Source organism: Cenococcum geophilum (genome assembly GCF_001692895.1).
Source record: "Cenococcum geophilum 1.58 unplaced genomic scaffold K441scaffold_16, whole genome shotgun sequence".
Taxonomy (NCBI): domain Eukaryota; kingdom Fungi; phylum Ascomycota; class Dothideomycetes; order Gloniales; family Gloniaceae; genus Cenococcum; species Cenococcum geophilum.
Window position 1 is genome coordinate 3,754 of NW_027137574.1, and position 11,700 is coordinate 15,453.

An 11,700-nucleotide genomic window follows, 5' to 3' on the forward strand; every position below is an offset into this window, starting at 1 on the left:
GCCTCGGAATCGTGTCTGAGCTCCAGCTGCGCAACTGGAATCCTGAAATGCCTGAAACGCCATATTTCTGCGCCAAAATCCTGAGCTCTGGCCGCAGCTGCTGCGCGTCCACATGCGCCGGGCAGGTGTCCATGTACACCAAACTTGTCTCGCGTTCAGAACCCACCGGCCACCGCGCCGACACTAACCCGGAAGCTGCGTCGCAGCTATGATAGGCACTTCCACCCTCGAATATGTCTTCATCCGAGCCAGCATCGCCTGCCTGCGCGCCATCACCCCTCTCAGCATCCTCTATTGCGGCCTTTGCGTCGTGTATCCTCCTCGATCAACCTTCCCGAGGGTGTTAGCAGCTTGGGCTGCTGTGGAAACAGCCTTCTACTCTCTGGTTTATCTTCCACGAAGGCGCTACCTTCAAAGACCAGCACGGCATCCAACACTTCTCAGCCTCGAACATCGCCAGCTCCTCTTCCAAAGATGTTACCAGACGATACCAAACCCGGAACGATATCTTACAAATTGGTTTTTGGGTAGCCCGTTGTCAGAAATTAAACGGGAGAACATCAAGGACTTCTTCCGCTGGGCTTTCTTGAATACGGGAGATTTGGATGCTTCCGACAACGAAGAGCTTGAGAGGTATATTGGCGGGGTTGAAGAACTCTTAGGAAGCCAAATAGGACCGGGTAGAGGGCGTGCGACATGTCTGCGTCTGACCATCGACCGAGTCGACATGATGCATCGCAGTTTCACGTGGTATTTGGTAAATTCCTAGGCTACCGTCTTGCAACCAATCTCTAGCTAACCTTGCTACCCTGTAGATTGTGGGTGTCGTTGATATGGCCGCCGCAGCCTATCTGCGCTTTAAATCTTTTCACTTTTACCACATTCCGCTCCGCCGATTCTTTACAGTCTTTCCCTTCCGCTTCTTCAGCCTCTTGAGCACTCATCGCTCTCCTTCAAGTCATATTTCGTACTGGTACCGGCCACATTCCTCTAAAAGTCGTCTGCCTGTCTTATTCATACATGGTATCGGCATTGGCCTTTATCCGTATGCAAGATTTTTGGCCGAAATCAACGAGAAGGATGAGTTTCAGGCCTCTGACGGCGAAATTGGAGTTATAGCTGTAGAGATTATGCCCATCAGCTTCAGGATCACGGGTGCAGCTTTGCCAAAAGAGGAAATGTGCAAGGAAATAAATGCCATCCTAGAAGCACACAGATGGGATAAGTTCGTGCTAGTATCGCATTCGTATGGGTGACCTTTGGTTCCGAATATAGCCGCCTTTGCTAATACCATTGTAAGCTACGGAACTGTGGTATCTACACACCTCCTTCAAACTCCAGAGATTGCGCACAAAATTGGGCCAATGCTCTTGATTGATCCGGTAACATTCCTGCTTCATCTGCCGGATGTAGCGTACAATTTTGTCAGTATTCCCTTCTTGCTTCAGCATCCCGAGCTCGCTAATCCACTAGAGTAGACTGCTCGCAAGCCGAAAGCGGCCAATGAACACCAACTTTACTACTTCGCCTCAAAAGATATGGGCGTCGCGCACACACTTTCCCGTCATTTCTTTTGGAACGAGAATATTCTATGGAAAGAAGATATTCTCGACCGAGATGTGACGGTGGCGCTGGGTGGAAGAGATCTGATTGTAGATACCGAATCTGTTGGAAGATACCTCGTGGGTGCCAATGACGGTAACTGGGAGGACGGGAGCTGGAAAGAAGATACCTGGATCGGAGAAGGTCTAGATGTGTTGTGGTTCAAACAGTGCGATCACGCACAAGCATTCGAGCAGGAGAAAACCAGGCAGAGATTGGTGAATGTCATAAAAGGGTACAGTCGGAAAGGTCAGCAGTTGATCGACATTGCTTGATCCACTAACAATTCTCTTGGTGACCTGTCAGTTTTCTCATTTGGCCTCTAGTTACTGGTTTTTGGTTAATATGTGGCGCCTTCTTTTGCGCCTCTTTTTGGCCCCTTTTTGAACACCCCTGCGTCATTAATTCCCAATTTTCTAGATACGAAGATGCTCTTTGATTATTTTTAATTTAGATGTCCTGCTAATCTTATCTATTTCAGGACAGTCACATTTATTAACGCTGTTAGGGATATCAATGAACGTTATTCCTAAACAGCCGTATCCATCACTTGTTCCATCCACGGATAAACTACTGAGTTTGCTTCAGGATAGCCCATGTGAGCCCTGCCCTGAATAAACCTCGCCTCCTTTGGGCTCCCGTATTCCATTAGCAGCATAGAATCCTCCACTGGCATGCACCCATCCAAGATTCCGTTGATGAGTAACAATCTTGTCGATTTCATGTTCACAATTCCTGTCTCCACTAGACTGAAAGTCTTCTGACACTTTTCTTTCATCTCCTCAAAATCGGAGTAACCGTATTTCATGCAGTACGCCCGCTCGAGACCGAATGGGTACTCGTGCCGCCCAACTTGCTCGAGCCACTCGCGACCGATGTAGTGGTGGGTACCTGCGCCGTGACCCACTGACCCAGCCAAAGAAGAGGCGTGCGTGTGCGCGAGACGTATGGCATAGTACCCTCCCGCTGATAGACCCCAAGCAATTACTTTGCGAGAATTGAATTGTTCCTGTGATGCAATCCACTCGAGGATTGAGCTGAAGAGACGATCCGGGGAGACCGGGTCTGTCTTGAGAGCGGGGCAATCGACAGTAGTACCAGGGATGTCGCAGATTACTGTCGCCCAACCTCGTTTGAGATGCTCCTCAGTACGCTAGGAATTTGAAAAATAAGTTTTTTCCTCAAGAGGTAGGGCGGAAGGCGACTTACCTCCGTGTTATCAGGCCTATGTCCATCCAATCCTGTGACAAGAAGCACAACGGGACATGGTGACTCTTTTGACGCAGGAGGTATGCGGAGGTATAAAGGGATCTCCTTACCATCTCCCTCACTGGCATGCTTGTGTGGTATCACGACCTCGGTGATCGGGACATCCCACAGCTTAGCACCCATTAAGTATGCCTCCTTTTGACTCTCGAAGACTTGTTCCTTGAGTGGAGTCCCAATGTAAGGAAATCGAGAGAGTCTAAACACGGCATTGGCACGCTTGTATAGCTGGGTGGCAAGATCCCGGTCTGTAGATTCTGCTTCGTTGGCTTTCTTGACGAGAGTTTCAGCAACTGGAAGAAAAGCGGAGGTATAGGCGTCTGAGTATGGATCGTTGATATTTTCTAAGGACCGATTAGGTTCTCATTACGAGAATTGGGTGAGGGAGTTAGTTAGGCAGAAGACAATACTAGCTATGAGCTTCTCGAAAATGGGTTCAAAGTCCTCATATTTCCCATCGTGGAAGCTGATAAAAAAGCTGTAAGATGACATGATCGATAATACACATAATTAAGTGTGACTTACGGGTAGACAGCCCGACGGCACTAGGAAGTCTTAGTTACAACGGCAATCGAGCGGGCGGGAAAGCTAGGAGATGCGTACAGGAAACATCCATCTCATCTCCCATAAGGCCTTGATAGAACCCTGATGGCCATAATCTTTTTTGAAAAGGTCTCCGAGAATCCAATTAACCATCTTAATGCTCGTTCTAGATGCAACACAATTGTTATATGGATTATGGAAGAACTTTAGAATTGCTTAGTTACAAGGGGCAGTCGAACTTGGGTTTCCCTTCGGCTTGAAGCAGTGAAAGCAGTTGTACCTGCACACAATCCGGTCAACGTCAAAGCAGATCATAAATACGACCGTTTCGGCACTGGTGGGGCCGGGAGCCCGGGCTCAGGATTAGCTCCCGCTGCACATTGGCTAGCCTTGGCACACGAGGGACTCGAAAAAAGTGGCACACCAAATAATTTACTACTTTTAACATGCTTTTATACGACAGTTTTATAAGGTAATAATATCTAAAATAAAATAGAAACCTGTATATAATATCTCAAACCGCTATAAATTTAATTTATATAACTAACGTTATTGTAACCCTAAAAAGGCTGCGAAGTTAAGTATTATGTCCAGGCTTCGCGTATTTGGGTGCCTTTTTCTTGCCCTCGTATGCTTTTCGGCCCCGCGCTTTAGCGACCACGTTTTGTCACTGCTCCTTGTAGGCGGGTGGGCCCTCATGCATCCCTCCAACGCCCCTTGCCTAGCCTACGACGCTATGAGGCACACTTCTGTCGCCTTTAAATAGCACAACTAAGCGTACAATAAGCAACCTCCTCGATCAAGCTTTTGGGGGGTCCAATTAATCGGATCCTGCGCTCCTAACAGGCTGGTTATCCCCTGTCCTGGTGGAATTCGTCCTACGGTTATCGATAAGATCTAGCCAATAGAATCGACAGGATTAAGGCTTCGTGATTAAATCTATATAGCTATAAAAACTGCTAATTTTAATACACAACTATTGCTAGGTAATGGAGTCACCTCGCTTATATATATTTCGTTCCGCATACAGCCTGTACCGTGTTCGGTATCCCCCCCCCCGTGCGCGCAACACCACACACCTAATTTCGCTTCGTCTGCAGCTAAATTAGTATGTAGAGCTAGCAGAAAGCGGTGTAGTACATGGCCAGGGCTTGAGCCATGGCCCACATCGAATTCGGAGCTCGGAGCTCAATTTTGAAGCTATTCTGAACTTCTCTCCCTCACCAAAAATCGTGACATCTGTTCCAGATCGTGGTGTTGCAGCCTCATCTTCTTCCGAATGCGTTGGATTGCCTTAGGAGAACAATCAGCTTGACGGGCGCATACACGCTTACTGGCGCAGGCTGCAAGAAGGATTTCAATAGAGGCGTGCTGCTAGTCACCTATATTTGGAGCCATATCAAGGAAGGCGACGGTGTAAAACACTAAGATCTAGAGGTGATATCACAATTTGGTGAGGGAGAAAAGTTCAGAATAGCTTCAAAATTGAGCTCCAAGCTCCGAATTCGATGTGGGCCATGGCTCAAGCCCTGGCCACGTACTACACCGCTTTCTGCTAGCTCTACATACTAATTTAGCTGCAGACGAAGCGAAATTAGGTGTGTGGTGTTGCGCGCGCAATGGGGGGGGGGGGACACCGAACACGGTACGGAGGACGACGCAAAATTGGATTTCCCCTTCCTATTTGGGAAAAGCGTCGTTTTGATGCCAAGACCCCACCAAAAATACCAACTTTTTGACTTTGAGCTTGTAAAAAGCAACTCTACACCGACTTTTTGATAGAATCTATTCTTACAGTCACTTGTAACGTCCTTTACATACCTTCTACTATTTTTTCTATCAATTTTGGAGCCCAAAATGCCTCGCTACGGCCTTGCAACGAGGGCGCAGGCCGTAGTAATGAAGGCTCTAGGAACACCCCTAAAGGTAATCGCTCACGTTACTGGAATTAGCGCTAGGCACATCGGCAACCTAGTAAAAAAGGTAGTAGAGAATAGCTGGCGTGCAGATTGGGTTCTCCTTGATAACCACCTTAAGAATAAGCCTGGCCCAGGGCGTAAGAAAACTATTACCCCTGATCTTAAGCAAAAAGTTGTTAACGCCGTCACATGCGATCGTTACGGGCGTGAAAAAAGTACTAAAATAATCGCTTGCCAAATAGGCCTCTCTATATTGTCCGTTTAAAAGATACTCTAAAAGTACGGCTTCCGTAAGATAAAGCTAATAAGGAAGCCTGGATTAACTACAGCTATAGAGAGCGAATAATATAGATTTGTATTAGCCCACCGCCACTAGACACTAGAAGATTGGAAGGCTGTAATTTGGTTAGATAAGACAAGTATTGTTTTAGGCCACTGTCGAGGGGGCTACTAAGTATGGCGACGACCGCATAAGGCCTGCGTATATAGCTGCGTATAAGAACGGTGGAAGGGGTACTCCGAGTTTATATTCTAGGGTTACTTTTTATATAACTTTAAAGGCCCGTGCTATATTTAGAAGCCTTAAATAAAGAAGGAATTAGATAAATTAAAATCTATTATTAAGATCTGGAATAAAGCTCTAGAGCTAGAGGCGTATAAGGCTTAGAAAGAGAAATAAGATACTAAAAAAAGCTTATATAAACTACGTTACGGGAGGCGTATAGGCGGAGCTCCTGCTAAATAGAAGTTTACAGCATTATATAGAGCTTTTACTTGATTAGATGGAGGTAGAATTAACTAGTGGCGATATTTAACGAATATTTTAATACCGAAACTTCTTTCGTTTGCCTAGAGCCTTACGTGCTTAAATCCTGATACGATCGTGTAGGAAGACAAGGCTACTTCTTATGTTGCGAAAATTCACTAGGTCTACTTTGACGCCTGCGAGATTTAACGTCTTCTTTAGCTAGGTACATCAGGAAAATATTCGCAGGATGAGATTCAAGTAGACTTTGGTTTTCGCGTTTCGCGTAATTAACATGCAATTTAACCAACTCGACACGCAATTAACCAACTTAACACGCAATTAACCAATTTGACACATCCAAAAGTCAAATAACACATAGTTAACCTATTTAATAACTTTAAAAGCTAACTATATATTTCTTAACACGCAGTTAACCTACTTAATAGCTAACTATATATTCCTTAACACGCAGTTAACCTATTTAACAACTTTAAAAGCTAACTATATATTCCTTGACACGCAGTTAACCTATTTAACAACTTTAAAAGCTAACTATATATTCCTTGACATGTAATTAAGGTAAAGTTATATGCTAATTACGCAAATGAATTTTTACACAGTTTTATTACTTAAAGGCTCTATATAAGGCTCTATACGAAGCTCTACACGAAGCTCTACACGAAGCTCTACACGAAGCTCTACGTACAGAGGCTCTGCACGAGGCTCTGCGCGAAGCTCTGCATACAGAGGCTCTGCACGAAGCTCTGCACGAAGCTCTGCACGAAGCTTTGCACAAAAGCTCTGCGTACAGAGGCTCTGCACGAAGCTCTACACGAAGCTCTGCACGAAGCTCTACACGAAGCTCTGCGTACAGAGGCTCTGCATGAAGCTCTACACGAAGCTCTGCACGAAGCTCTACACGAAGCTCTACACGAAGCTCTACACGAAGCTCTGTACGAAGCTCTGCACGAAGCTCTACACGAAAGCTCTGCACGAGGCTCTGCACGAAGCTTTACACGAAGCTCTGCACGAAGCTCTGCACGAAGCTCTGCACGAAGCTCTACACGAAGCTCTACACGAAGCTCTATATGAAGCCTCTACACGAAGCTCTGTACGAAGCTCTGCACAAAGCTCTGCATGAAGCTCTGTACGAAGCTCTACACAAAGCTCTGCGTATAGAGGCTCTGTATGAGGCTCTGCACGAAGCTCTACACAAAGCTCTGCACGAAGCTCTGCACGAAGCTCTACACGAAGCTCTGCACGAAGCTCTACACAAAGCTCTGCGTATAAAGGCTCTGTACGAGGCTCTACGCGAAGCTCTACGTACGGAGGCTCTACACGAAGCTCTGCATCGGGTCCCCGCTATATTCCCGATAGCCTCTCCTATGTAGCCACCTTATTTTTTTTTATCCATCCTTCCTTCCTTATATCCTCCCTACCTAGGGAGGCACTAGAACGGCAGCTAGTAGAGGACCGTCACTAGAACTAGACGACCGTCGCCAGAACCAGATAACCGTCGCTAGAGCTAGACGACTGTCGCTAGAGCCAGATGACCGTCGCTAGAACCAGACGACCATCGCCGTCGCCAGACGACCGTTGTTAGAACTAGACAACCGTTGCTAGAACTAGACGACCGTTACCAGAACTAGACAACCGTCGCTATTACTAGATGATTGTTGCTAGAACTAGACAACTGTTACCAAAACCAGATAACCGTTACTAGAACTAGATAACCGTTGCTAGAGCCAGATGACCGTTTCTAGAGCCAGACGACCATTGCCAAAGCTAGACGACTGTTGCCAGAACTAGACGACCGTTGCTAGAACTAAACGATAACCGTTTAAATAACCAGCCAGCAAACACCATAAATAATTTAATTAATTAATTAATTAAATTAAACCAGAGCTTTAATATTGGCCTGTCACTAAATTAAATTAAGGCCTCCTAGGGAGGTACCCGTTTAAATATAATTAGGGCCTTTAATTAGGCTAACCCTTCCCCTAAATTAAATTATACACTAATACAGGCAGGCAGGTAGGCAGGTAGGTAGGTAGGTAGGTAGGTAAGTAGGTAGGTAGGTAGGTAGGCAGGTAGATAGAAGAGGACCGTCGCCAGAACTAGACTACCGTCGCTAGAGCTAGACAACTGTTGCTAGAGCCAGACGACCGTTACCAGAACCAGACGACCGTCGTAAGAGCCAGACGATAACGACTAGCCAGCGAACGCTATAAACGATTCGATCAATTAATTGAATTAAGGTACTATAAACAGGTAGGCATAAGTAGGGAGATGCTAACAGGTAGGCAGATGTAGATAGGTAGGTAGATGCTAACGGGTAGGTAGATATAGATAGGTAGGTAGATATAAACAGGTAGGCGATATAGATAGGTAGGCAATGTAGATAGGTAGGTAATGTAGATAGGTAGGTAATGTAGACAGGTAGGCAATATAGATAGGTAGGCAATATAGATAGGTAGGTAATATAGATAGGTAGGTAATATAGACAGGTAGGTAATATAGACAGGTAGGCGATATAGGCAGGTTAGTAAGTCAATAGGTAAATAGGTAGAAGAGAACCATCGCTATATTATATTAAATTATCTAAAATAATATTTATTTTGCTAGTCTTATAAATAGCTTTAAAGTAGCTTTTATTTATTTAAAATATGCTATTAGTATAAAAGAGGTAAATACAATTATGGTTGCCAAATGCGTAGATTGCTGGTAGGTTGCGCGTAGGTTGCGCGTAGGTTGCTTATAGGCTGCGCGTAGGCTGCGTGTTAAAAAAACACGACATAGGCTAGTTAGTCAAGTTGCCAAATACCCTCAACTGCGCGCCAATTGCGTCAACCACTAACCATTAAGGCCATTGGTAGGGTACCATATTTTGCCAATATAATTCGCCTAATCTAAATATAATTAAGCCTTGTTAGAGCTACCTAAAACGGGTAACTACAAAAAGAGGCCTACTTACCTCCCGTGCAGCTGTAGAGAAGGCTTGGCTTAGAGCTTGGTAAGATCTTAAGTAGTAGCGAATTTAGTAGTGGATTAAGAGGATACCTTGCTATATTAAGAAGCTTATAGAACTTAAAGGAGGCAACGATTATAGAGAGGGAGTGGAGGAAAAGCAGCGAAGCCAAAAGCAACTCTCTAAGGAAGCCAATCGCAAGCTTTCTATAATCGTTGAGGTGCTTCAAATGGGCTACGAGACGTTGTGCAATTACTATGGCTTACCTAACGCCTATCTGTAATTCTTCCTCCCTGCGCAGAGCCGTGAGGAAATTGAGGAGATTACTAAGGAAGAGTGGCAAAAATTAGTTAATTTAGTGGTTCTAAATCGATGTTAAGATACTTAGGGCCCTGGCTTAATTATAGATCGACAGCTCTATAATTAAAGACTCTAAAGGAACGATTGTAACTAGGTAGTTGAACGGGTAGTTAAACGGGTAGTTAAATGGGTAGAGAGCCAAGTAGAAAGCTAAAAACAGAGGCAATTAAGGCCTCGAAAGCCTCGAAAGCCTATAGAATATAAGGTGTAATGGAATGAGGTTAATCACGTAAATATTAAACGGTAAAACACCACGTTTTGGAAGCTATATAGATGATATATTAGTATTAAAAGCTTCAATTAAGTTGATTGAGTTGATTTTTGGTGGGGTCTTGGCATTAAAACGACGCTTTTCCCAAATAGGAAGGGGAAATTCAATTTTGCGTCGTCCTCCGTACAGGCTGTAGCATGCCTAGCAACCTGCCAGTTACTCGCTTACCTTTTGCAGGTTTGTCTAGTGGCCAGGTAGTACTATTATGGAATAAATACGAGTGACGATAATAGGTAGCAAGGTAGATATTATTAAGATATAAACTGCGTAATAAAGTTAAGACGTTGCGTAAGTAAAGAAAGGTAAGAAATAGGATGTAACGAAGCCTTATAGGAATTACCACGATAGACTTGCTAATGGGCGATGTATGCAGATTAGACAAGTGTCACAGAGTGAGTATAAGACGTTGCGTAAGGAAAGAAAGTAGAAAAATAGGAGAAAGGGGTATATATGGTTTACTTAGTTGCTAGGTTAACGTTAACAGGTGCCGTTCTATGCACGCGGTAGGATGGGATTTGGGTAGCGGTCCTGGCAGAACTTGGCAGAATTTGACAGACTTGGCAGAATTTAGCAGAAATAGCAGATTGCGGCGGACTGCGGTAGATTGCGGCAGTTTGCGATCTCGTGACCGGTCTTTAATTACTGAGTTAGTGAAAACAGGTAGGTATAAGGTGTTATAAAGGTGTTCTGCAATAACAAGTAATAACTATATAACTTAGTAGAGTATATACTTAATACATTAATTCTAATTAATTTTAAGATTTAATAAAGGGAAAACTATCTATAGTAGGGACTATAGGTATAATATATTACTGAGTAAGTATAAGCGACGATAATATATATTAAAGTAGATATTATTAAGCTATGTATATAAACTATATAATAAAATTAAAACGTTGCGTAAGGAAAGAAGGTAAGAAAACGGGAAGAAGATGTTAGATAGTTTATATAGAGCTATTTATTAATGAAATGGGTTAATTAATTAATAATCTTAGTCTTGTCTTAATCGTTTTTTAACCTAGGGCCCCTGGGCTTAGATGAAGATATTTACAATATACGTGCCCCGTGCACGTAACTTATGTACGTCCTACGCCATATAGAATATAGATTATCTAATACACCCCCTTAGCTTCGAGCTCTTTAAGGTTAAAGCTAACTACCTTCTTGTGTCCGTTAATAAGTTAATTAAACTATAATCTTATTTAAATCCTTCCGTCTCGCTCTAATCTTTTCCCTTAGGTCCTCCAGTTGCTTCTCCTTATTTAGCTACTTCTTAATATCCACTATTCCGATTATATTAACGAAGCTTTAAAACCTCTGCTTAGGTAGGGCCTTCGTAAGTCTATTAATAATTATCTCCTTTATCGCTGTCTATTAAAATAGTACTTGTCTCCTTACGTATTCTTAATATAGCTAGTATTAATAGATATTAATATATTAGAGCTTTGTAATTAGCTTTACCGTATCTTCTATAATTAGCTAGAGTATTTAGGTATTATTACAGTTAATAATTAAGGGCTTATTTAGCCTTAACGTTATTACTTTAAACAGCCTACTAATAAAGATAGCTTTCTTTACTATCTATAATAGGGCTAATAACTTAGCTTCTGTGCTCGACGTTATTACCATATCTTACTTATTTACTCTCTAGGCAATTAGTCCCCTAAATAGCTTTATAATATATCCTTACGAGCTCTTTTTATTAACAGAATTATCTGTAAATAATATATTGCTAGCATAGATAAATAATTGCGCTTTACCTTTACCATCTCTTCTATCGTCTCGTCCTTTATCGCGTATTTCTTTATCTCTCCCTCTACTATTTATTCCTTCCTTATCTCCTCTATAGTAGATTGCTCTGCTTCTTATGCTATATAGGTACTAGGTTACTCTATCTGCCGCTTAATAGTGCTTTTAGCTTAGGTTCTAGTTAAACCTTACTAACTATAATACTATAAAAGTAATATCCGGACGCGTTATAGTGGCTATATAAAGTATTAAACCCATTTTTCTCTAATATAGT

At 43.2% G+C, this 11,700-nt stretch overlaps 4 protein-coding genes across 4 annotated transcripts; 3 read left to right on the forward strand and 1 right to left on the reverse strand.

Annotated features, from left to right (window-relative positions):
• Positions 1–208: 208 nt before the first annotated feature.
• On the forward strand, positions 209–1,877 carry K441DRAFT_686389 (uncharacterized protein; the record flags this gene model as incomplete). The annotated part of the gene is made up of 4 exons (XM_067651986.1): positions 209–757; positions 816–1,246; positions 1,301–1,424; positions 1,479–1,877. The coding sequence occupies 4 exons, from the start codon at positions 209–211 to the stop codon at positions 1,875–1,877; spliced, it is 1,503 nt and encodes a 500-aa protein (XP_067504978.1).
• A 147-nt stretch (positions 1,878–2,024) lies between these two features.
• On the reverse strand, positions 2,025–3,687 carry K441DRAFT_658160 (alpha/beta-hydrolase). Its single transcript, XM_067648295.1, has 5 exons — positions 3,472–3,687; positions 3,394–3,413; positions 3,279–3,334; positions 2,812–3,212; positions 2,025–2,755 (listed from the first exon to the last, which is right to left on the reverse strand). Exons 1-5 carry the CDS (start codon positions 3,562–3,564, stop codon positions 2,132–2,134), a joined length of 1,194 nt encoding a protein of 397 aa, XP_067504979.1. The 5' UTR covers positions 3,565–3,687; the 3' UTR covers positions 2,025–2,131.
• Positions 3,688–5,232: 1,545 nt separating this feature from the next.
• K441DRAFT_716285 (uncharacterized protein) lies at positions 5,233–5,645 on the forward strand. The gene has a single exon (XM_067653974.1). It carries the CDS (start codon positions 5,269–5,271, stop codon positions 5,593–5,595), a length of 327 nt encoding a protein of 108 aa, XP_067504980.1. The 5' UTR covers positions 5,233–5,268; the 3' UTR covers positions 5,596–5,645.
• Positions 5,646–9,122: 3,477 nt separating this feature from the next.
• K441DRAFT_555547 (uncharacterized protein) lies at positions 9,123–9,329 on the forward strand (the record flags this gene model as incomplete). The annotated part of the gene is made up of 1 exon (XM_067643285.1): positions 9,123–9,329. A coding segment is annotated over one exon (207 nt), but the record flags the coding sequence as incomplete, so codon positions are not given.
• Positions 9,330–11,700: the final 2,371 nt, after the last annotated feature.

What these genes read in the sequence shown, in the direction of transcription:
- K441DRAFT_658160 (XM_067648295.1), bottom strand. Translation starts at nt 3,564, where the DNA reads ATGGTTAATTGGATTCTCGGAGACCTTTTCAAAAAAGATTATGGCCAT. An exon ending in AGATGAGATGGATGTTTCCT is followed by an intron (nt 3,414 to 3,471) that starts GTACGCATCTCC and finishes AAGACTTCCTAG; the next exon opens with TGCCGTCGGGCTGTCTACCC. An exon ending in ATAGGCCTGATAACACGGAG is followed by an intron (nt 2,756 to 2,811) that starts GTAAGTCGCCTT and finishes TCAAATTCCTAG; the next exon opens with CGTACTGAGGAGCATCTCAA.
- K441DRAFT_716285 (XM_067653974.1), top strand. Translation starts at nt 5,269, where the DNA reads ATGCCTCGCTACGGCCTTGCAACGAGGGCGCAGGCCGTAGTAATGAAG.